Source organism: Neodiprion virginianus, chromosome 5 (assembly GCF_021901495.1).
Source record: "Neodiprion virginianus isolate iyNeoVirg1 chromosome 5, iyNeoVirg1.1, whole genome shotgun sequence".
Classification (NCBI taxonomy): Eukaryota; Metazoa; Arthropoda; class Insecta; order Hymenoptera; family Diprionidae; genus Neodiprion; species Neodiprion virginianus.
In genome coordinates this window covers 21,319,394-21,344,225 of record NC_060881.1, presented here as the reverse complement: position 1 = coordinate 21,344,225, position 24,832 = coordinate 21,319,394, and the positions used below count along the sequence as shown (strand labels likewise).

Genomic DNA, 24,832 nt, shown 5'->3' with positions numbered 1-24,832 from the left:
AACTATGGCCCACATGAGCATATTTGCCTGATATTTCGTCGCAGGCTCACACAACTCGAGCTGCCGGTGCTTCTTCACGGATGGGTGGCCCGAGTTCCGGGCCGACTTCCGGACGGCTGGCAGGCAGGCAGAAAGGCATGTATGTGAGTGCAGGGTGCTTCTCTCTTTTCGAAACCCGCTTTATAGATGTATGTACATGCGATACGTCGTACGTACCGTATAACGCAAGGTGTGGAAACACCGACGGATGGACAGCAAACGATCGGCGGTCGTCGCGCTGCTGCTGCTGCCGCCTCAGACCTCAGTCGCAGTTTGTTTCAGCCGACGGTCGGGCCAGATCTCCATGCACCGCTAAGGACTCGGTCTTGAAATCCTTTATCCTCGGTATTTGCAATTTTTTGTCGTAATCGGGAGTTTCGTCGTCTCTGTTGCAAGGAAAAACATATTTTAAGACGATGAATTTTCGATGCTTGTGACACTTTACAATTTGGTACAACTTCGATTCATCCAAAATTTGTACCTACTATGCTTGATTCGAAGAAATTTATCGCTACCCAAGCTGATAATTTGTTCCAAAATTCACAAGAGCTTCATTCATCGAGAAGTTTATCGGACTACAGTATAGGTGTCATTTAAGACTTATCAAGGTGTTAATAATTGTTCAACAATGAAAGTGTTGATTGGATAGATTCTTCGAACGGAGTACAGTATTTTGATTGATTTATTTTTTGCTATCGAAAAATAAAAACAAGTCGTTTCATTGACTCGAGAATATATTTTTAGTCATTGTCACGTGTATCAACAGAAAAGTTTATATTTTCCCGCTGCACGCATTATCTCATGTATCAAATTTTGATTGCCTATGACTGTGTTTAATTTTCTGTTATTATCACTATCATTACATCATTACTGTTTTTGCTGCTCACATTTATCAATATGAATTTTTCTTTTCCGATGTTTTTTTTTTTTTCTTTGCATGTCGTCTTTATTTTCAACACTTGGGTAAACGTCAATGTGAATTACTAATTACAACTGAATTCATTATAGTGACTTGACTATTTTTTTATTTCCTTCCATCTCATTTGTTCTCGTCGGTTGTTATGAAGAGAATCCTAATTGATCAATTAATTGAATAATGGTGCAATTAATAATTTAACTTTAACAATTCCTTAACTACATAACCGTGAAAATAAGAATAATAGTAATATTAATAACAACAACGACATCAACAACCCTCATAATACCATTTGATATACATGCAGTGATTTTATAGAACAGAAGAAATTATATCAACCAGAATTGATGCCATGGGCTTTCTTACGCAGGTGAGATGAACGATACCTTTAATTTTCTTCGGCCCTTCATCCTTTATTTCTTGCACTCTCTGTCTTGTTAGCAAAAAACGATATGCATCGAATGAAAATCGTTTTTACGGAGCAGAATTAAAGAATTTAGTAATTCTTCTTTCTTTCAATTGCGTGTGTTCTACTTATCAATCTTTACTAAAAATTATTCGTAATAAGTATTCATAGAATACGAAATACAATGCATGTAAGTAAATTTCCAACGAATATTTGAATATAATAGCTGGTATTTCAGGCGAACAGAATTTTTCGTTTTTAGCTAAAAATCGACGTGTAATAACAGTGTTGTACGAGGTATGCGGAACACACCGGCCGTGGGTATGAATTATCTCTCGCACATATGCCAAATAATATACTTGAAACGTTTCCTGCCTCGGTAGGTCACATTCATACAATTCGTTGAGCGCTTTGAACAGCATGTATAGGTGCGTGTAGGTGTGTCCATTGCCTCATTACCCACGTACGTACACATATCTTTACAATAGGAAATATTCAGGTACATGATGTACTTGGCTATGAGTCTAATCAACACAGGTTTGTTCTACAATATTTTACTGAAATATTTATCTAGCATATGGATGTATTCATGTCGTTGTAACGTGTAATTATTGGTATAATAATTGTCAATAATTTGATAAACGATATCAGTGAAATTTTTATAAAAAAAAATAAATTCATGGCGTCTATCGGGAATTACTTATATAAGTCTGGGTATATGTCGTAAAAACATAACTCTCGTTAAAAACAATCTGAGACACCTGAGAGATGTCTTGGTTTGTTTCAAGACATTCATACAAGCCGCATTGTAGATCTAGTCTCTCGCAATGTAGGCGATCTGTAAAGAAAAAACATGACAAAAAAGTGATCTATATAGGAAGAGAGAAGAACAGTAAAACAAAGTGAAATAAGTAAAAAAGAGACTGTAGACTGACGAGGAGCAGGATCAACGTCGTGATCCTTTTTGCCCAGTGTTACGCGTATACAATATCTATATACATATACACATATATATATATATGGGAGATTGGCATTATATCGGTACAGACTTGCGGGCTAACGGTCGACGTTAGATATACTGTCGACTATGTATTTATCAGTGGTATATATAGACTGATTTATAAAAAGAGCTAAAAACCAGATTGCAGATACAGATTTCCCCGTTATAAGCATAAATACGTATCATCACAAGTCCCGGAATAATGTCGGAAAACACCGAACGAAGCTAAATTTTTACGTACGTCGTCTGATATAATTATGAAGCACATTTAAGTCAATTCAATTCTTCAAAGACGTCGAAACGTGCTTTTTAAGTCTGGATGAACTTTGAGACGTGTAAAGTATGCAGGCTCGTTTTTTGTACACTCAAATTTTTTTCAAGATGTCTAAAAGACATGTTTTCGGTGTACCTACACGTAATTTACTTTTTTCTGTGTTCTTCGGAAAAGAATAACTGCCTCAAAACGATAAGAAACGCATGGAAGTTTTGACTTCGAATTCACTCGTTCATCTACTTTTCTCATTTTTTCAGGATAACAGGAGCTGCTGTTCCGAGGATTCTGTGAACAGCGACGTGTTCCGCAGCATACCCAAGCATGCGGTGGTATTTTACGTGTGGAGAATCGAGGTAAGGTCATATTCCACATGTGTATAATTATGTACTCTACATTTCACGCTTGTCATTTGAATCCTCCAAGAGGCTCGGTAGAGTCTCGCGCCCGGCAAGTACCGACACACTGTAAATCAGCATCATCTTACCTCGGCAGGGTCTCGGTGCTGTTGCTGTACCTCGTAACAAGATCGGATCATTCCTCACAAACGCCGCCTACATCGTTTATACGGTGACTCCAAAAGGCGGGCCTCTCCCTTATCCAGGAATACCGGTAAGTCAGAGGATAATTTTTGAATTTGTAAAGATTCGAACGGTTTTTCATATCCGGAAAGACCGTTAGATCTATAGATTAACCTCGGAATCGTTATTGTGTCCTTCGCAGAATCTTGTAACGCCTGAAATATTGATGGTACGCATTGAATACTTGGAACTTTGTATCCAAGGAATTTGATTCTCAAAGAAAGAAAAAAAAGAAAAAATCCTAGAAGTCCGCAACTAGCTGATATTTAAAAAATTATCCTAATACACTGCAAAACTGAAATGCTGTATCTATTTCAGAGCAAGGACATTAAGGGGCCGGTGATTCGAGCGGTCCATTTCTGGATCGGAGAAGCTTGCGAGACGACTGTTGCCGGAGGTGCGGCGCTGAGGGCGGCGGAGCTTGATGCTCAAGTTTCGGCGACGATTCTTCATCGGGAAGCAGAGGGTCGAGAAGGTCCGAGGTTCCTTGCCTACTTCAGGGACAAAATTGTCGTGGAAAGGAACCGACCCGAGGGTCTGACGACATGTTGCAGCCTCCACCGAGTCACGGGAGTAACGATACCAATTATTACCGAACTTGAGGAAGTCGCTTGGGATCATTTTTCGTCCTGCGATGTTATTCTTTTGGATTTTCACTCAAGGTAACTATCACGGAAGTCTGGAGATGAAAACATAGTCCGGTACTGTATGGGAAATCCCTTGAGTCCCAGTGTAAAATCGGTCAGCACCGTTTAAAATTATACCTTTTCGGAACGTCGATGAATCATTGAAGTCATTCGAAATTTGCTGAGTTCTTTTGAAATCGTGTGAAGTCATTTGTAGGAAACGTGAAAGACCGGTAAAGTTGCTTGGAATCTGATAAATCTTTTCAGAAAAGTGCCACGACCGTAGTTAAGAACTGAAAAAGAAAAATTGAAACCACGTGTAACGGCATGAAGACCTTATAAATTCGTTGAACTCTGTTACAATTCGTTGAAATCCTATAATCTATAACGTATCACGACCCGGTAAAAATTATATCAAATATTCTGACGTCTCTGATATATTTTGGAGTTGGTTAGAATGTGTTGATGTATTTTGAAAATTCTTTTGATACCATTTGCATCCATGTGGTATCTTCTACTATCTCTGAATTCACAAAGGGATCATATTATACAGATTTTTTGGAATCGCTATGATAACTAAGCTGTTAATAAAATTCTTCTGAAGGGTATTAAAACCGTTTGAGCTTTCGATCCAAATACCTATACGATTCCTTCATTTGTTGGGTGATGAAAAAATTGACCTAACCACGCATGTCTGTTCGACTTTTATCCATCCGAAGAGGGGTGATCTTCCTCTGGATTGGATCATCGGCTCTTCCGCTGCACAAAAAGCACGCGGCAAAAATAGCCGAGCTTCGGAAGGAGAACAACAATGGTCGAGTGGTGATGGTGGACGATGGTTACGAGCAGACAATGGGGCGGGAGGACAGAGCTTTATTCGACAGCGCGCTGTCTCCGGATACGAGGGTTGTGATGCCGGGACGAATGGGGTCTACAGGTTCGCCGAGTCCGATAAAGTTGTACAAGTGTACAGAGCAGTCGGGTAAGTACAAAGTCGCGGAGCTGAAGTCGGGCCCGATTTTCCGTGCCGATTTGTCCCCGGAATCGGTCTTCCTTATCGACCGAGGCGAGGCAGGGGTTTGGGCCTGGGTCGGGCGGGAAGTCAACGCGAGGGAGAAGCTCGAAGCCGTCAGAAACGCCCGCGGATTTGTCAAGAAGAAGGGATACTCTTCGGCTACGCCGGTCGCTCGAGCCGTTGACGGACACGAACCGTCGGAGATGAAATCTCTTCTCCGAGGATGGGACTCTGAGAAGAAGAGGGCCCTTATTTTGCCCTCCCATTTTGAGCCCGACTACATGGCAGAGCGGCCCAGGATGGCCGCCGACTGCCAACTCGTCGACGACGGGTCTGGCGATAGGACTTTTTGGAAGGTCGCAAAGAGCGATACGGCCTCGATTCGTGACGCAGGAATTTACTACGCTGAGGCCTGTTACGTCATGCAGTACAGATACGGCACCGGAAGGAAGAGTCGAGTCGTAGTAAGTTATCCTTCTCTTTTCCTCCGTGTATCCAGCTTTCATTGTTACACAATGACTTTTACGTATGTTCCGAAAAGTTTGTACCGTAAGGGCCTGTTCTGAGTATTCTCAATCATTTTTCGTCATGATATTCCACACTGAACGACACTTGGTTTTCACTGAATTCTCATCACATCTTACAATTTTCTTGTATGGAAATATGCATTTCACTCAATTCAAGTCATTAATGTTCTTCCGAATCAGCCTCACATGAGTTTCGACTAATTCCGGAAAATGACCAAGTTCCACAGACTCTGAGACCTCAATTAGGTCCCTTAAAAGATCCCAAAAGGCATTTCAGCCGGATTTCAAGTATCCTTTTCAATTCCGAACGGAAATTCTTTTCAGTCTGCGACAATTTCTCCAAAACACACCAATAGAAGCTTTTGAATGATTCTAAATCCGATCGTCATTTGCAGGTTTATTGTTGGAAGGGTGCGCATTCGTCCAGCGTCGACAGAGAAGCAGCCCTGGAATTCGCGTGTAAATTAATTGAAGAGTCTTGCGGTCAGTTGGTGGTAGCATCTCAGGGACGAGAACCGTCTCACCTGCTGCAAATATACGGTGGAAGATTGACCATTCTGTCCGGTCAGCACAGGGACAAACGTACGCTGAACATTCTGATTAATTGTACCTCGTCAAGATCCAGAAATCAAATATTTGGAGGATGAATAATTAGCTTTTCCACGATTTTCACAGCCCCAAAAAAGTACCTCGTCAGGGTGCTTGGATCGACTCCGTACACCTCAAAGGCCGTCGAGCGACCACTTAGGGCCAGCAGTCTCGACTCCAGCGGGGTTTTCATCCTCTTTTCAGAATCTCCTGTCGTCTGGTGCGGGGGGAGAAGCACCGGAGACTTAAGAGAAGCTTCGAGACGTTTGGCGTCCAGCACAACTCCGCTGATAGCCGAGGGAAAGGAAGACGACGGGTTTTGGACGCAGCTTGGAGGTAAAGAGACTTTTTGCCGCGGTGCTTGGGTAGAGACCCTACCAAGACTATTCGAAATCGGTGGAAATCGGCTTGAGCTAGTTTAGTGACAGATTTTATTTAAAGGGTTACCATAAACTGTGAGCGTCGAGACATGCCAACTTTCAAAAATTAATTTCGAAAAGACTGCTGATGCGATATTAATCATTTTTTCATGTCAACTCATGTATGTGTTAAGACAGAGCGTTGTTTCCTTTTCGGTGAAGAGAAAAAAAATCCTGAATTTTTTTTCATATTTTTTATTATTTTATTATGTTATTAATAATTACTCAAAAAAAAAAAATGAAGACGATAAAATCGTACATCAGCCGGAAAGTACTATTCCTTTGAACATACGTACCAATTTCAAGTCGATTTATCATTACAGATTGCGATATCGTGTACATCGTTTTGAAAAAGATAGTTTCGAGAAAACACGTTTAAAGTTTGAGCACTTATATACTGAGTGAAAAAATTACCTCATGCCAAATGCTGTAACTCAAAAAATATTTTGAATATCGACGTACAATTTATTGCATATCAATCTTAACCATTCAACCTGTTTTTAAAATACAAAAAAAAGTTGTTCATTTTGCTAAATTTCGTAGAATGACCCCGTAAAAAAAAATTTGGACAATTCGCATAACTTTCAGGACGAAGTGTCTACTCAACCGAAACCGTGGACGTCGTTGAGGAGTGTGAAAAACGACTTTACCACTGTCAGGTGGAGGCCACAGCTTTCGTAGGTCAGGAAATCCTGGGATTTGGACAAGCCGCGTTGCTGCCCGAGGCGGCATGGCTCTTGGACACGGGAAACACGATATGGGTATGGCTGGGCGATTGGTCGACGGTAAAAACGGTCAAGGATTGCGTCGAAATGGCGACGGTATTTCTATACACACACCCAGCTAGTCGGGACCGGAACACGACCATCACGGTGATCCGGCAAGGTGGGGAAAAGACACAGGAATGGGCTCGAAAGTCGAATCTTACGGTGAATTTGAACCATTTTTGCAGGTTTCGAGCCGCCAACGTTCATCGGCCTCTTCGAGAATTGGAATCACAACTCGCTTAGGGATTACCAGAGCTTCAACGCTCTGAGAAATTCACTTTTGGACAAGCAGATGGCGGGGCCAACTAGCGGTAACGAAGCCGAGGAAAAAGAGGCGACGTCGAGTTTCGACAACTTGGTCAAATATCCACTGAAAATGCTGAGGAATGAACCGGAAAATTTGCCAGCCGGCGTAAACGTAGAACGAAAAGAGATGCACTTGACACATGACGATTTTTTAGCGGTCTTCAAAATCCAACCGTCGGAATTCGAGAAATTACCCGCGTGGCGGAGGCAGAGACTGAAACAGGCGGCCGGCCTGTTTTAAAACCTTACGAATCAGCACTCGAGAATATTTTTTTAATGTGTTTTGTCGACGTTCAAAGGCCAGAGTCAGAGTATGATTGAAATTTATTTCCAGATATTTAATACAAAAACGGAACAAAACTAATGATTATTCCTTGTGTATTTAATTTTAAATGGTTTATTCACGTTCTTTATTCTCCCATCGTCCTTCCGTTCACGACGACGTGTCCATAGACTCCTGCTCAATCCTGCGGATCACCGTCTTCTCGATTATCACAGGGCGCACAACCTTGCTTAGCACAGCCGTCGTACCCTGCTTGTAGCGGTACGATCCCTGCTTCTGCCCCTTCTTGTTGGCCACGTCAAAAGGCCGGATATAGTCAACCGAACCCTTTCGGATCACGCAGACGTCTACGTTCGATCCTGATCCCAAATCGTTGAAGATACCGGCCCTGATTGCATCCGCAACGAGATTTTTACCCTCTTCCTCCTGGTGAATATCAAAGCAATAGAAATCAGAAACAGTAGAAGCACTCTAAAGTTCTGATATCGATCTTCGAAATAATGGTTTTTTGAATCACTGCAGGCGATTCTGGGCCGCAAAATTTCATCATTCTAATTGGCTGACCATGCACTTAAAAAAGTGATGTGATCACCCCAAAGGTTTTAGAAGTCTCACAAGCATACCCTGACCTCAGAATTGCAAAATTCTGAGCGGTAGGTCCAGTTGAAGTTAGAATCGTATTCAAAGACGTTCAGAATAGCGTTTAGAATAATAGTCCAACATATTAGATGCACGGTTTTCAATTAAAAAACTTTTTGAGGTTCAGGAGGTCGAATGCACACCTTTTTTCAATAGATAAAATTCATTGATAAAGAAAAAAAAAATTAGCCAGTTACACAAATCAAGGCTTTTCTCTACTGAAGATAATACTGTGCAAAACGCTTTATAAATTTCTATAAAAATTCCGACTCTGGAAGACTTCACCATGATGATCGTGTAAATTTCCCGTAGAACTTGTGATTTGCTATAAAATACTAATTTGCCGAATTCTGTAAAGTCCAAAATTTCGGAAAAAAATTCACCCAACTTTCAATGCAAGACTCTCATTCATTTCTGAACTTTCTCTGCAAAGTGTGTCAAAATTAGATATTCCTCACAGAAATTCACAGAGCATTTTTACCAATAAGGTTATAAAACAAGTTACATTAAAAATCGTCATTCATAAATAAAAAAAAGGATACGGGAATCAACTACGTTGATGAAAAATATGCACAGAGAAACTTGAAGATACCCACTGTAAGGTTCGGCTTCCATTTACTCTCAAACACAGCCATAGCAGCAAGAGATCCAGATCCCATTGTGCAATATGGTAGTTTGTCGGTTGACCCATGGGGATATATGCAATGGAGATGGGGTCCCATCAGGTCAACACCACCGAGGACAAGCGCAGCCCCAATGTGTCCTTGGTGACGGAACAGTAGTTGCTTCAGCATCATGTTGGCTGTTGCGACAGGTACGACACGACCAGTGTTGAGGCGATGTAGCTCTAGCTGACTCGCGATCATCTGCGTCGTCATTTCGGTGTCAGCTGCTGTTCCGGCACCACAGCAACTGATTCATGATCAAAGTTTTGTTGAGCGCTTAATCCAAATTGAGTCCAAATCCCTCCTCTTCGTCATACTTACTACATATTTTGAGCCAAGAAGTGAATCTTGCTGCAGTTCTTATCCGATACTATTGTGTCCTCCGTTGCTCTGGTGTCTGCGCCAAGGATGACACCATCCTTGAATACTATACCGACAATTGTCGTTCCAGTCTTCGTTGCCTTTGGAGCTGCATATCCCTTCTGAGCAAGGAACGCATTTCTGTGCAAATGTAACAATCGTTATAGATCAAATCGGGTCCGTTGTTAATGACTTCGTAGTAATGCAAACGTATTGATTTAACGGTGAATCTCCAAACTTTTCCAAACATCTAGTATTTGGGAAGTTTTGCAGATTTTGGATCGCAGGCCAGAATGAATAATCAGATTATAAATTTATAAATATTTATGTACATATATGTAGAATTAATAGGTATATCATATGTACATAAAAGTATGTTCAATTACATGCTAAACATTTACAAACTTATGCATATATATCCAAAATATATATTTGACATTTTTTTTGAAAATACGTCGAGAAAGCGTTTTTTCTAATATTTTTATGGCAAATTATGTTCAGAAAATTGAGGTTAGGTATTGAATTTGTTGCTTTTCGTGACACAGCAACATTGCATTTAGATGAACTACGAAATGCGATTAGTTTGGTACATTCGGGGTTAGATGGGAGGGAATGAGGCTCTGGGATGAATTCTGAACGCTGGGCGTCTGTTTACATATTTGAAGCTTCTCACCTCTGACAGTTATCGAAAGAAAAACCGGGCGCCGGAATGTTGGGGATCAGAAGAGACGACATGATGTATCTTCCTGCTAAAATACTGACAGAATGCACGCACAGTCGCTTTGTGACTGGCAAGTTAACGTGTTTACAACCTCACCAGTCCGATGGAATCAAAGTCCCTACGACAATCGCATCCCGAACAGTTGGTTAGCTTCGAGTGGTCTTCGATTATTTCTAGCACTGACACAGTTGGCGCTACTGATAGAGGGAAACTTCAATCTGGATTTTAACGCAAATATTACGTGACAATCAGTGAACTAAACTCAACAAACGACTGGATTGTTGACATTTCTAATTTCTTCATTTTTATCGTGATTCACTTCAATTTTGTATAGTGCATTAAGAATTAAATCCATGTATTTTTTTACTAACTCTAATACACGCAATCATTTTCAGCAACTTTGATTTTTTTCTGCATAAGAAATCAACCATTACGTAGATTAGAATTTGATTGATTGGAGCTCGCAGTTACAGCTTAGCTATCGATTTGAAATTGCAGGGTTGGTACAGCTGGAAAATATGAAAAGATACGTATGTCCATGTAAACAGCATGCGCTAGAGGCTAGAGCTGCGTAGATATAACCTAGCAGTGGATTTCAGCATTCGATAAGACAAATCAGACTAAAATCAACATAGTAGACAAATTTTTGTTGGAAAAATTAATTTAACAACATGTTGGAACCAACAAAACAGATTCTACAAGCCGGGCGTATAATTCTAGCCAGCGGCTCTCCAAGGCGGAAAGAAATAATCGAGAATTTGGTAAGTCGCAGAGAATGTAGTTAAGTCCATTGGAATGAGTTATGATCACGCGCACGTCTCAAAGCCATGCTGCTACACCGTGTTGCGCCCTTATTTCAGCGCTCTCTCGTGGCTTTTTCGCGAACTATCGCAGTTTCAAACAGGGATTCGAACACGGAGTAGAATACCGTGGTTTCGAAGTACGGCAAGATCGTTCAGATTGAGAAGAAGTTGAACAATTTAAAAGGGAGCCTATATCGTTAATCGCATTTTCAAGATCGCAATATAAAATGAGTGGAACAATTAGCGTACAGTAAAATGCATAAAGACCGTAACCTACAGCTTAACTTGTTTTTGGGCTGAAATAAAATGCGACTTCGCTTATATACGAATTATGTGACAATGCATCGAATTTTCTCACGTCAGCTGCATCTCCAGTCACTGTCAAGTAATTCGTATAGAATCGAAGTCGCATTTTGTTTCGGACCGAAAACAAGCTCGCCCGAAAGTTAAAACATTAATGCAATTTACTGTACATAATTTGAAATTCGACACGGGTGTTGTAGGTGGTTATTTTTAAAAATTTTCAATTGAAACAGCAAATCCTTTCTTCAATTATTTCAAGGGCTTAAAACCAGAGGTCGTTCCTTCGACGTACGATGAAAATTTAGACAGAGCAAAGTACAAATCGCACGGTGACTATGTCAAAGATTTAGCCTATTTCAAAGTGATCGAAGTTTACGACAGACTCAAGGGCGATGAGGTGCAACCTAAACTCGTTATCGGCGCCGACACAATCGTCACCATGGGCGACGTTATCTATGGGAAACCAACGGATTCAAATGACGCAATTAAAATACTGTCGATGTAAGGCTGATATGGGGCTAAGTACGCATACGTACGAATGACAAAAAAATAAATTCTCTGAATTTACGTTCATTGTATTTTCCAAATCCGCTGACAACTGTTTGCAAAAAGTTTTGTCTCGTGGAATTTTTCATTTTTCATCTAATTAGAACATCGTGAAAGTTGATTTAAAAAAGTTGAAAAAAATCTCCACTAATTATAATATAACCACAACTCTTATCGATATTATTATTCTCATAATTAATTGATTTTAGTCTGGCTGGAAAAACGCACACCGTTTATACGGGTGTTTGTTTAAAAACAGACAAGGAGGAGGTGAAATTTTACGAAAAGACTGATGTAACATTTGGCGATATTACGCAGGCCCAAATCGAAGCATACGTCAAGACCGGGGAACCCTTGTAATTATATTTTCATCAATAAGTAACTTGCTTAAATCTTTATTATTTATTGGACCTTTGCTCCATGATTGTATGATTCAATAACCCATCGATCGATGTTGCATCTTCCTCATTAGCTATGTATGTGGTACAGGGACAAGGCTGGTGGATATGGGATTCAAGGATTCGGTGGCTGTCTTGTTGAGAAGATAAACGGGGATTTCTTTACCGTGATGGGGCTTCCCGTTTACATGCTGACGAAGATTTTAAACCGACTTTACAACTGATGTTATTCGTATGTATACAGGCACTAGAGACAGAGAGAGAGAGAGAATAAACTTTTTTAAAAGCGTCAATACTTTTTACTCCTATACTTGAAAAAAATATAAGTATGTGATATAATGATAATAATATCATTTCATTTATTATTATTTATTATTATCTCCTCTTTTTTTGTCCCGTTATTCGATCATTTGAGCGACCCATCCACTTTCAATATACACGTATAATAGTACGTGTATGTGACAAAAAAAAATTGGCTTATCCGCAATCCGAGACTTGATACGTAAGTCACTTGAGTACTGCTTCAATTTTTTAATCAATCGATCGAATGTCTCCACCATTCCTTTTGAAAAAATGAGAGTGAAATTTCAGACCTTCAACAAACGGTCTGCATGAAAAATGCAAAATTTCCAAGCGGTTCATCCCTTTCTTTTTATATTGCAATTCTTCTTCACGAACTAAGAGTTGATCCGAATCATTTGCGGCGAGGGTCATTGATGAAGAAATAATTTGAAAGTTCAATTAACGCAAGAGCGGCTAAAGTGTAATATTTATAACATACATATACGCGATTGCACATGTATTGAAGATGTGAGATGAGGAAAAATGGTCAGCGCACGCTTAATCGTTTTATTTTGGTCAACTTTTTTTATTTTTCACATGACAGATATAACAAGTATACCACTGTATGTAATCATAAACTATATTACGTATCTTGTGTTCTAAACTGATAATATCGACTGACGAAATGTTCACCAGTTAATGCGAAACAAATTTACAAATCGAAGTCTGACATATTTGGCAACGCGATAATTTGAACAATAGTAAAAAATGAATTGAAAAAAACGAAAATAAAGAATGAGAATTCAAATAACCTTATATTGATATGCATATACATGAACTCGTATTGCACAATTATCTCCCAACAATACGGCTATAAATTATTCTTAGTGGTAATATCATCATTACGTTTATTACTAAAGAAAAAACTTTATGTATGTATGTACAATATATCTACCTTAGTATTCTCTTTACTTTCTTTGTAATACTGTGCAGCAATAGTTTATTGCTGGTAACTTTTTCCGTATACCTACTGCCGTTATGATTTTTTTTCAAAACTACTTAGCGATCAACATCCATACGATCTAAGTATAATATAAGTATAGTATTAGTATTTAAGTACAAGGAGAAAACATCTGGTTCTCGTGCCGAAACAAAACAGCGTCCATGTAATCAAAAGCTGAAAATAAAGAAACGCTGCTCGTTTGTACAATACATATAATCTATTCGATAGAAATAAAAATAAATAGGCAATCAATAAATATATTACTTTACGTATGGTACGATTGATTTCATAAAAAAAAAAAAAATAAAAAAAAAATTTCTTCGTTTGTAGTACAAAATTGCTTTTTATCGTGTTGAACTGGTATCTAAGATCGGACGACGGGGTTCTGACACATCTGCAATGGGTTTCATCCAAGAAGACGTATCTACACATACACTTATAAACAAGTGTATGATGATTCTATCAATTTTCTCCGAAGCATGATACGTTGTATCGTAATTACATGCTGTACACTCGCGGAAATTCCGTTAATTAAATTGATTTCTTATGTTTTCATTTTTTCATATGGATAATCGTCGACCGATTAGTCGGTAAAAAACCGAGATACAATTGCGACTAAGTGCAGTAATGTAAATTGATTCGTTTTCTTGAATTTACCACAAGACCGGGTTTATCGTACAGAAGTTCCAAAATCGCCCTTCAAAAATAGTATAATAAATATTCCGTGGTAAATGTTTAAATTGTCGCTGGCTTAAACCTTCGAGATTGACCGAGTTAATTAACTTATCGATGAAATGAAATTCCGCTTTGTGCGGTATTAATGTAAAGAAATTTTGACGAGTGATCAACTCACTCGAAAAAAAAAAAAAAAAATAATCATTTCATTATTCGAGGCATGTTTCTGTCGTGCATGAAAAAATTCCGATAAACTACACGCGATTGAGGACGGAATAAAGGTTCATTTAAAACTCGAACAATATTAAAAAAAAAAAAAGTCTCAAACGCCTATCAGAGGGAACTAAACACGCTTTGAGTAAGAAATCGCTATCCTGAAATCTGAGAATCTTTGAACGAGTAATTTTCGCCCCAAAAGTAACTCGTACAACAAGCGCGAGCCGAAACTGTCAAAAGCTCGAACCTTCAGTGATTTTAATTCTGAAGTGACAACTGAGAGATGCGATAAATTCTTCACCGATTCGCACCTTTCTTAATATATCCTAGCTTCCGATTAGTATCCGAAAACCTTGACGCCGTCAGCGATTCGAAATATCCTCTCAGAGTGCGGAAGCTCACCGATGAGATATCGCTCGAGGCTTTTTCGCGCGAATTTCGAATGGCCCGCGCCGATGAAAGCGAGCGTCGCATCGCGACCTGCGTACTCGAGGAGGACGTCATCGCCTCCGGGATGATCCCCGATGAAGCTGGTGCAATCGTACACGTAATCGTAAATCGCAAACCAGCAATCGTCGGGCGTGTCGTGCCAGGCGATCTCGTCGAGGGAAATTATCCTCAGCTCTTTACCGCAGGCCTCCAGAGACTCGCCGCTACTTCCGCTTTCGGTTGGGCCCGTCGCTCCTTCCGTAAGGCCCAGTTTCACTCCGTGCGAATCCACCGTCTCACCGCTGCCGGGGAGATTTGCCACCTTCTTGGTCTGTTTGTCGAATTTTTCAACCACTCGCGTGCTCGCAGTTTCTTCTGATATTTCGACCGATGCTATGCTCAGTATTCCGGCTCTTCCACCGCCGTTCTGAACGCCAGCGTCCGGCAATTTCCTCAGGTTCAGCATCGCGCTTCTGGATTTCAAAAATTCAATTAGATTTTAATTGTAGGGAAAAAAACAACTATCCTTTTATCCTTAATTTTCTAAATATCCGAACGCCGAAGAAGAAAAAAATCTCATGGTTATGAAATTTTTAAGCTAGTTTCCTAAACTGTAGCAGCAACTAGAAATTCGTTCATCTATTTTTTCAACCATTCTTTCTGGTTACAGAATTTTTGCTTGCAAAATAAATTTCTCTCGAACAATTTTTACTTCATTTCGGTCAGATATTATTAACTTTAAATTGTGATCATAATTTTTAAGTCGAACTTGTATGAACTTTTTATTCGTCCTCTCAAAAGAACTTGACCACCAAAGATTATTTCTTCTCACCACCGACAATTTTCGCAACGTTTCCGGTATCATGCAACAGACACCTTTGCAAACTTGTTTTATTTTCAGCGCGTTAAACTTGGCTACAATTTTTACGGGAGTAAACCTACGATTCGGTTAATGATTTTACATCCGAGGAAAACGAGGATGGAATCGCATCGAGTTCCCGTTCTAAGGACATCGCGGCGCCTACAACTAGATTGCGATAACGAAAGGTGGGGAATAAAATTTCACGAGGCATGTTACCTACTGTAATTTCATTACCGGTTTGAAACCCGAAGCATGCGTGAGGGTGTTGCCTTACTAATGCGGTAATCCAATATTCGAGAGAATTTTTCCTACTTTTTGTGCTGGAATTATTTTTACTTCTTACATTGACCGAGCGATCGAATCGTTGAATTTCTCATTTTACCCTCTGTTAACTGTATCTCTTTTTTCGTCACACATACTATTCTATGCCAAAATTTGAAAATAACTGTAAAAATTATTCACACATCGTAAGTGCGAAAATTCTAAACGTGGGCTTTATTCGAATTTCCAATACCTAATCACTTTCAAAAACAAAAAAGAAACTCAGAGACGCACGATCGATACAATCGTAAGAATTTTGTGCACTTTGACAGATATTTTCACCACTGTTATTGATTCTTCATCTTTCGCTTCAGACACGGTTAACGTATCTCTTCGTTATCACAACGATGATTATTTTTATTGTTATACATTAAGATACGCAATAATTTTAATAATAATTTTGAACAATGAAATATGTCAAAAAAATTTACCTGCCAGTTATTTCGAGGATATTATAAATTTCACAGCCGTTTGATGGCTTACGACGTTTGCAAATTTCACACAGCTACACCGCGTAATTCCGAACGACTTTTTCTCCTTAAATTCGGTATTAAGGTTTTGTTTTTTCTTTCTTGAAACGAATTGAGACAACAAAGAGAAACAAATATTTGCGATAAATTTTGCACAGTTCAATTCTACGGTTTAATAACAAACGTAATCACGACGAATTGATCAATATTTATTTTTGACACTTGGAGCGCTTGAAGATCATGTGATACGGTTTTGTAAGGAATGGCGAACGCAGTGAGACTTGATCTTCTTTATACGATTCGTTGTCGCGGTGGTTGTTCCCCCACCTTTTATTTCCTCCCCCCTTTCGTCCCGTCCTCTCAATTACTTACATTTTGTTCTTATTGCCGAAATCTTGTTCAGATGTAATGTGTGAAAAATACTATTTTGACATCGTACGTACAACGAAATTGTGGACACACTCTGCACACGCATTGCGCGATAAATTGCGCGAGAATTCGTGATTTACGCGATAAGATAATCGCGCTGTGCGAAGTTCGGGTCACTCGCGATCACTGCACGATACATGCGTATGTAAATCGATTATAATTACACACATTGGTAAATATAATATATTCATCTGCACGATACTGGGATACGTGTTACATTATGGATATGGATATCGAGACGATGAGTCTCATTATCCATCTACATCGAAATATTTATTTGCCGACTGACACTGTACGCATAATTCATTCATGATTATCGCGAATTGAATTTGGTCCTGCGATTTAATGATTACTTTTACTTTCTCGAGAAATTTTACTACAAATTGCATCAAATTGTGGTTCAGGAGATCGGTCAACACGAATTTTGAGTCTTGGTTCTAGATATCAAATTTACATTTCATCGGCGTGACTAATAAAATGAAAAATTATTTTATCGGATAATGTTTACTTTTGTAAAAATCATAACAATTGTTCGGATTTTAAGAAAAATTATTTTCTCAAACATGTATTGTGAATAACAGTTAAGCAAGCTTCAGTTTCTCATTTAAATTATCTTTATTCAAAAGTAATAATTAATCACAGATCAGAAGAAATTTGTTTTACCACGAGTTCATCTTTAAGTTAATAAGTTTTGATTCTGCGCGTCGAATAATAACGGAAAAATTCATTTGTTACGTATAATATGCCTTTTAACAACGTAAAGAAGACGAAAGCAAACTTTATAGGTAATAAATGAAGATTTCCGTTATTATTCGATGTATAGAGACAAAATTTATTTATTTAAATACAAACTCCAAGAAGGAAACTTTTTTTTGGTGACCTGTGTAATGAAATCATTGAAATGAATATACATTTTTCAGGACAAAAAGAAAATCTCAGACAGTTTGATTCTTACATGGCTATATTTAACTTACTTCTCTTTTTTTTTAATTCCTTATCATCCGAACCCAGCTTCGTAAACTTAAAATGTTTATTATTTGATAAGGGAGAAGAAAATGAATTGATGACGTGAAGAGGGCTCAAAAAGAAAAGGTAAAACAAAGTCTCCTCTATCTTGTTCTTCTCTGGCTTCCTTTTTCTCCTTCTATTCGTCATTTTTTCAGTGATCGCGATAATCCCATCTTGTTTGTACAGCAAATTGTATTTCATTATTACATTTTGTTATATGCGTATGAAAAATACACATTTACGAATTTTTGCATGTGTACTCTCTGATACGTTCACTGTCCAATTTGTGCGTATACTTAATCAAGAAGAACGTTGATTTTGTAATCCTCGTAATTAAACCGAAGCGGAAAAAAGCTCTGAACTGGTTGAAAAAAGCAAATGAAGTCGTGTGTGGCAAGTGTAAATAGGAATTTCAATAAAGGTGAAGTGTTAAAAAACCCAACAGTTCTCTGCCACATTGATTTTTCTAAATTTAACTCTATAATGCACAATTTTTATCTAATGTCTGACATTTTATTTTCTCATTCAATCAGCTATCTTGGTCCCAATTTTTATTTTCCAAATCGGTAATTTTTAAACAATACTTTCCGTATTTCTATCATATGTATCGAGTGGATAGAAGAAATCACAATGTCTTTTGAGAGAAAGGATTATGTCAAAATCAAGTGAAGTACGATTCGATAAATCGCAAACTCGCGACAATTTCACAAGAATAATTCATACAATAATATTATTGCATTTCGGTAAAACGAAACGTACATTGCCGTTGTGCGTTATACTACCTAAAAATGTAAATATTATCGTCGTTACTTATTATTTTGTGTTTCGAGAAATCGTTACACAATAATATCACATGGAGTAATAACCGATGATTATTTCGCGATAAATGTGCGTATAACCCGCAGTTTGGTGTATGACAAAACGCTAGAGAGCGAGTTCGTGAAATTGATCACCGCTGTTGCGTCAACTTTTCGTAATTATTATCACTGTTATAAACAAGATAAAACCCGTGCAAATAGAGATTTCAGAAAATTATTTGCTCACACATTTCTATATCTGTAGAGAAAATTGATTGATTGATTAATTTTTTGATGTATCATTTGTGGCTGAAAATTTTCAAAAAGTTTTCTTCAATAAACCATATATTCACATATATTACATATATACTGGTGATAAAGTGGATAATATGTTCGTCATATAAGTTCAAAACAATGTTGTTTTATATTATTTTCACGTAGTCCTACTAAATTTTCAGACTATCGTTTGTAGTTATCTCAAAAATCAGTTGATGATCTATACCTCTCTTATTAATACTGAGAATGAATGCATGAGCCTGCATAATTCATACTCGTTTGTAAGAAAAAAGATTCAACTCCAAAACATAATGAAATTAACCAAAATTCATCAGACACTCGTTCATTTATTTTTGTAATCAATTTTTACCACTTGCAAATGTTATGTATATAGCTGAAAAATGATATGACGCGGGATGAAACGTTAAATATGTGTTCTTGATAATGATTAATTAATAACAAAGAAAGAAAAAAAAGGGATTAAGAAAGACATGAAGAAATAAAATACGAAGAAAGAAAAAGAAAACAAAAGGATCCTGCTATTTGAAACTGATAATTCGCTCTTACTCAATAGCGACGATCGCGCGTCTGCAGTGAAACTAGAAATCAGCGGTTGAGGTCAGCCGGGGTGAGTAAGAAATTCCGAAACAGTGTATAATATGCACACATAACTTGAAATATTTCAAATGTAAATTTGATTTGATTTATTTTACGCGCAATTTTTTTAAATCTCTATTTTTTAATCATAATTGGATATACATATAAATGCCTTTTGCGTATTAAATTGTTATCACCTTGGCATTGACTTCCACAATCTGTGATACATTGGAGATTATATAAGCGTGATAGTTGAATGCAATAAGAAACATAATTATTATGGCAATTATAGCATGTTTTTTACGTCTACAATATAACGTTCATCGATTACTAGACGCATATGGAAGACAATTCGTCGCACGATTTATTTCCCTTGGTATATATTTTTATTCAATAGGCCATTAAGTCAATCATATGATCATTTTATAAATTTCCTTCTTCGTCGTCGTTATTTCATTTACACAATTGTGCATCGAATTGTACATAAAAATAAGAAGGAATTCATCATTTCTGGATCATCACTGTCATCCCTGTAATTATTGCTAGTGTCACTATCGTTATATTAATGTGCTTATTAATTACATACAAATATGAAAAATAAGATTAAGAGAAACGACGGACCGAAATTATTGCTAACGTGAAAAAAAACGATTTCTCCCAATTATTCGTTCGAATTCAAATATATCTGATATCTCTCCAAATTTCGTGTCCATAATTATTACATAAATTGTTATAGATAGTCGGTAATGATTCCTACATACTATCCAAATTCGGTAAGGTCTTCACTCGTGATCCATACGAGTACCATATGAGAAAAGCTCATTTACCCGCTGCTGGTAGAACAATTTTTTCTGTTACCGACGGTGTCGCGACACGCGCAACGACGCAACGCAACGGCCTGACCATAATGGGCTATTACTACTCGTTCTCTGGAGATTCAGATCAGCGCGGTACAGAAACGTGGATTCAATCGCCGAGAAAAATTATATTTTCAATTTTTCCTGAGATGGTTTCATTGTAGTTTTACAACTGACGACAATGTCCATTGATATTTGTTCTCTCAAGCTTAATAAAGAATAAAAAAAATGTAAGAACTTGCAAAACCGTAATACAAATACATTTTTTTCCGCTCAATTCGTTCCCTTGTGCTTTTCTTTTCGATTTTTCTTTGATTCTTGTTCTCATTTACATTTTTTCTTCTTTCTCATTTCGTCGTTAGGGTTCGTTTCATTCACTTTTTTTCTTCGTACGAAATGTGGCTGGTTCATAGAAAAATTCTGTCCTATACTGGCAATATGAAATACGCATGTGTACAGTAAATCTATGTACGACTTGTTCGGTGACGTGACAGTTTCTAGAATAGTATTCGGAATATTTCCTCTTTTCATACGTCCTCCGCTGTTTTCCACCACCCACACTAGCCACGAGAATAAATATATGCCAAAGTTGCTGTCTTTTGTGAGTATAGGTATATATTTGACGTCACTTGGTAGAGCGGAAAAATAACTCTACTGAATGACATATTCCTATTAGTATTGTTATTATAGTATACACATATGTATGTATCTGTATGTAGAATCGCGTCTGAGTAAAAAACGAAATAGATTCATGTGTTAATAGTTAATGGATATAAAAACTAAAACCTAAAAGCAATAAGATGAAACCTAATGATAAAATTTTTGTTAATGTACGTACAAACTTTTTAATAATTATTCAAGTCGTCGAGAAAAAAATTCCTATTTTTTTATCTGTTTTCGTTCAAATACTCTGAGACGAGTTCTCAGCTGCTTAAAGTGTTCGAAAAATCTATTCGAGCAAGCGACCCATTAATAGTAGCTGACTGAAATGAGTGAATGAGACAGGCGTTCCTCATCAAATAGAATAATAAAAACTCTCGATTTATAAATATGAATGTCACATCGGCATAATGCCATGATGATAACTGAGAACACAGCATTCTTTTACACCAAGTTAAAATAAAATCGAACTTCCGCTCCAAAATGCGTTTTGTACAGTATACTGTAAATTCTTGATAAACATCTAAGTGGACACCTGATATTTGTGATTAATATAAGATTATAATTCAGAAGACGTCTAGTGAGACGACGAGTACAAGACAATCGAACAAATTACATTTCTCTATCGTACAACTATATTTGAACGATATTTTCTCTCAACTAGTTCACGATGGATTTGCGTCAATACAATTTAAATATTTGTACAACGATAGAAAATAGAAAAAAACGTTTAAAAAAAAGTACAAACTATGTATTCCGATGCCATATTTATAGCCCAACGTACTCATGCCAATGGCAGCTAGACATCGAACAAAGCTGTGTTCACATGGTAATAACATCGATTTATAAGAAGAAACAAAAGAATAATGTCGTTGGGCCGTCTTGAAATCGGCCATGACGGATCTTCGAGAAAACTTATTCCGACGGTGAGACGTCTTCCCGATAAGGCTTGCCTGAAAAATATCGGAATTCAAAGCATCGTGAGATTCAAGACGTCTCGAAGCCGTTTAAAACTCGATTATCGAGTCCATGTTTGGCTGGGGCAGGATAATAGAATGGGGTAGGTAAGTTAAATTCGGGTACTTCTTCCGCGATCACCGGTTCGAGGTTTATGGAACACGACGATGTCTGAAAGTCTACTCGTCTAGATAAGGTTGGGTTAGGTTAGGTTGATTTAGGTTAGGTTGGGCCACAAAGACGGCCGGGTATCGAACACAGGGCGCATGTGTTCGGGGAAATGGACGCCGCCGGTTTGCGCCGTCGTGGCGACGATAGGAACCGAATGGAACGGAACGGAACGAAACCAAACGAAACGAAACATCGAGGCGAGGCGAGGTGAGGCATCGCACAACTCGTATCGTCATGGAACGCGGGCGAGGGCAGTACTGAGGTAGTAGTAGAGTCGGTACAATGCCACCACCCTGACGTAGCTGATACTGCGATATATCCAACCGTGCCCGTCGTGTGTGCCTGACTGCCTGCCTGCCTGCCTGCCTCGAGCCCCTGCCTGCCCGCAAGGCCCGCGTTTTCGCCGTAATATATTCAACGCTTCGGTTTTCAATCGCTACCGTACTTATTATTATTGTTGTTATTATTATCATCATCATCATCATCATCATCATTCGAACCATTTTTATCATCCCCGTTACTTTGTCGTTACGTTGTTACATCGTTCTAATTCTATTCTAAAAGCAACGGATAAAAAAGAAAAAAAACAACACGAGAAATAAATTATTGAACACACGATCTAACATGTGTTCGTAGATATTCGTATTTTTCTATGCAAACGAACAGGTACGCAAGCTAAAGATATAACGACGAATATACGCCGATAAAGTAAAACAGAATTAACGATAAAATAAAAACACAATTATAAAACGAGTACGAGAGAAGAGAAAGAGATGCGATAAGTACAGTGGTGCTTCGAGCTGTATACCCGTTGTGTTAATGACTGTGATTGTGGTGATGGTGAGTGGTGTGCCTATGGTGCACAGTATCGCATTATTATAGGGTTGGCCTGTGCCGCCTGTGCCGCCTGTGCCGAATGGTTATTAATGGTGGTGCTGGTGGTAGTGCGGTTGCATCTGTTCTGTTCATCAATCAGTTGTTGAGGGTGATGAGGTGTGCTGTTGATGGTAATCATTCGACGCGCGTCATATGAGTATTAATAATAATAACAATAATACCAATAGTAAAAAATACGAAAATTCGAAATTCGTAAAAGAAAATAAGTAAGTAGCGATATCACCGACGCGAACCGAGGTATATAACCTGATAACAAGTTAAACACGCAGCGTTTTCATCGTCAGGGATTTATAATAACAACAACAATAATTATAGTAATAATAATAATATTCCAAAAGCATCTACGGTATGTTCATGAATATATACATAGATAATTCAGAATTCTCTTGACTGGAAAATCTTGTTGGGAGGCAAAGAAGAGGAGGTATACAGATTCGGCGGATTATACACAGGCAACAACCCCTCGATGGTACGACGTCCCGACGCCTCGTCGCAACGTAACTTATCGGTACCAACTTCTCATCCACGAAGGTATCCAGACGACAATCGTATCGAAAAAGCGACTAAAGAATGTCCACGAGTCACTAAGAAGCATCGAAAAGTGTCTTAGGCGTCTTTTGGACACTTTTAAATGCCCCGATTGCATCTGGCTACCTTTTTATTAAACCGGAATAGCTAGAGACGTCTAAAAGAGGCCGCAAATACGCCTGTAGAATAATTCAAACGTCTTTCAGGTCTCTTTTAGAACGTCTGAGCTGTTCATTTATCTTATATATCTCATACGCCTTGTAGGTCCTACCTTTTCCACCTATACTTTATACCTAGCACAACTTCCGAAGAGACAGTAACGCTATATAATATCGATAACGTGGCTACGCGTGCGAAACTTCGAATTTGAGGTAAATACTTTTTGCACGTTTTCCTGTTATTTCAAGACTCAAGTTTATTTTTTATTCGGTAAAGACGAATCTTGCGGACATTTTACAAGTGTGAAAAACCTTACATATCTCTTTTGGCAATTCGAAATCGTCTTTTTTCGCAATTTCGTTTACAAACGCGTCTTGTCTGGGTGAAAAGCGATGAGATGATAGGGAGTGGTTATTATTATACCTACACAGTTGCTTCCGCCAGTCGCAATGATTTAATAATAAATCTCAAAAAAAAAAATAGAAGATACCTTTTCTAAATGTCTCTTTTTAAAAACATCTTGTATCCCCACAAAGCTTTATCTATTCCAGAATACATCATTAAGACGACCAACAGAGACTTCTGCAAAATTTGAACGATTCTCATGCCTCTGTTGGATGTTTTATGAGCGAAAATAACGAGATTTATAGAATTCAACTCATTAAACTAGTCTTTGAGGAATACATAAAATTATAAATTGGGATTTTATACGACAAGGACAATATGGATAATAATAAAGATAATGACGAGTCTCTCTTATTTCCAGGGGGTACAAATCACATATATCTATAAACGTACCTGAAACAGCGACGTTAGCTTCAGATGAACGCGAAAAAATATATAAAGCATGCCGGATTTAATTAAATACGAGATATTGTGTATATATGTATACCCACCTACTTACCCCACGGGCGGCGGGTCCCGCAGCGAATAGCTTGTGCTCTATATAGTTGCAGAATACAGAATATAGGGAAACCCGATTCTCAGCTGTTGACCGTCGTCACCCAGCAGTAGCTCTACCTACTTTTGATACAGTCCTCTAGATGTCTTTGCGACCGT

The 24,832-nt window shown here is 38.2% G+C and overlaps 5 protein-coding genes across 18 annotated transcripts in view; 3 read left to right on the top strand and 2 right to left on the bottom strand.

The window, feature by feature from the left end:
- The first annotated feature begins 298 nt into the window (after positions 1 to 298).
- LOC124306097 (villin-1) lies at positions 299 to 7,825 on the top strand. Of its 7 annotated transcripts, none has more exons than XM_046766272.1 (10): positions 299 to 384; positions 1,279 to 1,325; positions 2,893 to 2,988; positions 3,128 to 3,244; positions 3,532 to 3,875; positions 4,559 to 5,318; positions 5,777 to 5,963; positions 6,057 to 6,305; positions 6,977 to 7,273; positions 7,341 to 7,825. In XM_046766272.1, the coding sequence occupies exons 2-10, from the start codon at positions 1,308 to 1,310 to the stop codon at positions 7,700 to 7,702; spliced, it is 2,430 nt and encodes an 809-aa protein (XP_046622228.1). In that variant the 5' UTR covers positions 299 to 384; positions 1,279 to 1,307; the 3' UTR covers positions 7,703 to 7,825. The 7 variants fall into 7 exon arrangements, with proteins under 7 accessions (XP_046622228.1, XP_046622224.1, XP_046622225.1 ...); XM_046766268.1 differs by having other exon boundaries at positions 311 to 384; positions 1,274 to 1,325; XM_046766269.1 differs by having other exon boundaries at positions 315 to 384; positions 1,263 to 1,325.
- LOC124306099 (proteasome subunit beta type-7) lies at positions 7,768 to 10,239 on the bottom strand. Its single transcript, XM_046766279.1, has 4 exons — positions 10,082 to 10,239; positions 9,370 to 9,549; positions 8,980 to 9,295; positions 7,768 to 8,170 (listed from the first exon to the last, which is right to left on the bottom strand). Exons 1-4 carry the CDS (start codon positions 10,141 to 10,143, stop codon positions 7,895 to 7,897), a joined length of 834 nt encoding a protein of 277 aa, XP_046622235.1. The 5' UTR covers positions 10,144 to 10,239; the 3' UTR covers positions 7,768 to 7,894.
- Positions 10,240 to 10,375: 136 nt separating this feature from the next.
- On the top strand, positions 10,376 to 12,472 carry LOC124306102 (dTTP/UTP pyrophosphatase). Its single transcript, XM_046766284.1, has 5 exons — positions 10,376 to 10,628; positions 10,729 to 10,890; positions 11,495 to 11,736; positions 11,991 to 12,137; positions 12,271 to 12,472. Exons 2-5 carry the CDS (start codon positions 10,801 to 10,803, stop codon positions 12,401 to 12,403), a joined length of 612 nt encoding a protein of 203 aa, XP_046622240.1. The 5' UTR covers positions 10,376 to 10,628; positions 10,729 to 10,800; the 3' UTR covers positions 12,404 to 12,472.
- A 559-nt stretch (positions 12,473 to 13,031) lies between these two features.
- On the bottom strand, positions 13,032 to 16,988 carry LOC124306100 (cytochrome b5 type B). Of its 4 annotated transcripts, none has more exons than XM_046766282.1 (2): positions 16,810 to 16,988; positions 13,032 to 15,257 (listed from the first exon to the last, which is right to left on the bottom strand). In XM_046766282.1, the coding sequence occupies exon 2, from the start codon at positions 15,248 to 15,250 to the stop codon at positions 14,693 to 14,695; it is 558 nt and encodes a 185-aa protein (XP_046622238.1). In that variant the 5' UTR covers positions 15,251 to 15,257; positions 16,810 to 16,988; the 3' UTR covers positions 13,032 to 14,692. The 4 variants fall into 4 exon arrangements, with proteins under 4 accessions (XP_046622238.1, XP_046622239.1, XP_046622237.1 ...); XM_046766283.1 differs by lacking the exon at positions 16,810 to 16,988 and adding an exon at positions 16,403 to 16,784; XM_046766281.1 differs by lacking the exon at positions 16,810 to 16,988 and adding an exon at positions 16,399 to 16,781.
- A 5,469-nt stretch (positions 16,989 to 22,457) lies between these two features.
- LOC124306096 (junctophilin-1) overlaps positions 22,458 to 24,832 on the top strand; it is a 38,829-nt gene continuing 36,454 nt past the window's right edge. Inside the window, exons 1-2 of one of the 5 annotated variants that reach the window (XM_046766258.1) lie at positions 22,458 to 22,594; positions 23,457 to 23,594. The gene's annotated coding sequence lies outside the window, so the exon portion shown is untranslated. Of the gene's footprint in view, positions 23,595 to 24,832 lie in introns of all 5 variants that reach the window. The other 4 variants (XM_046766265.1, XM_046766264.1, XM_046766262.1 and 1 more) reach the window with 4 other exon arrangements.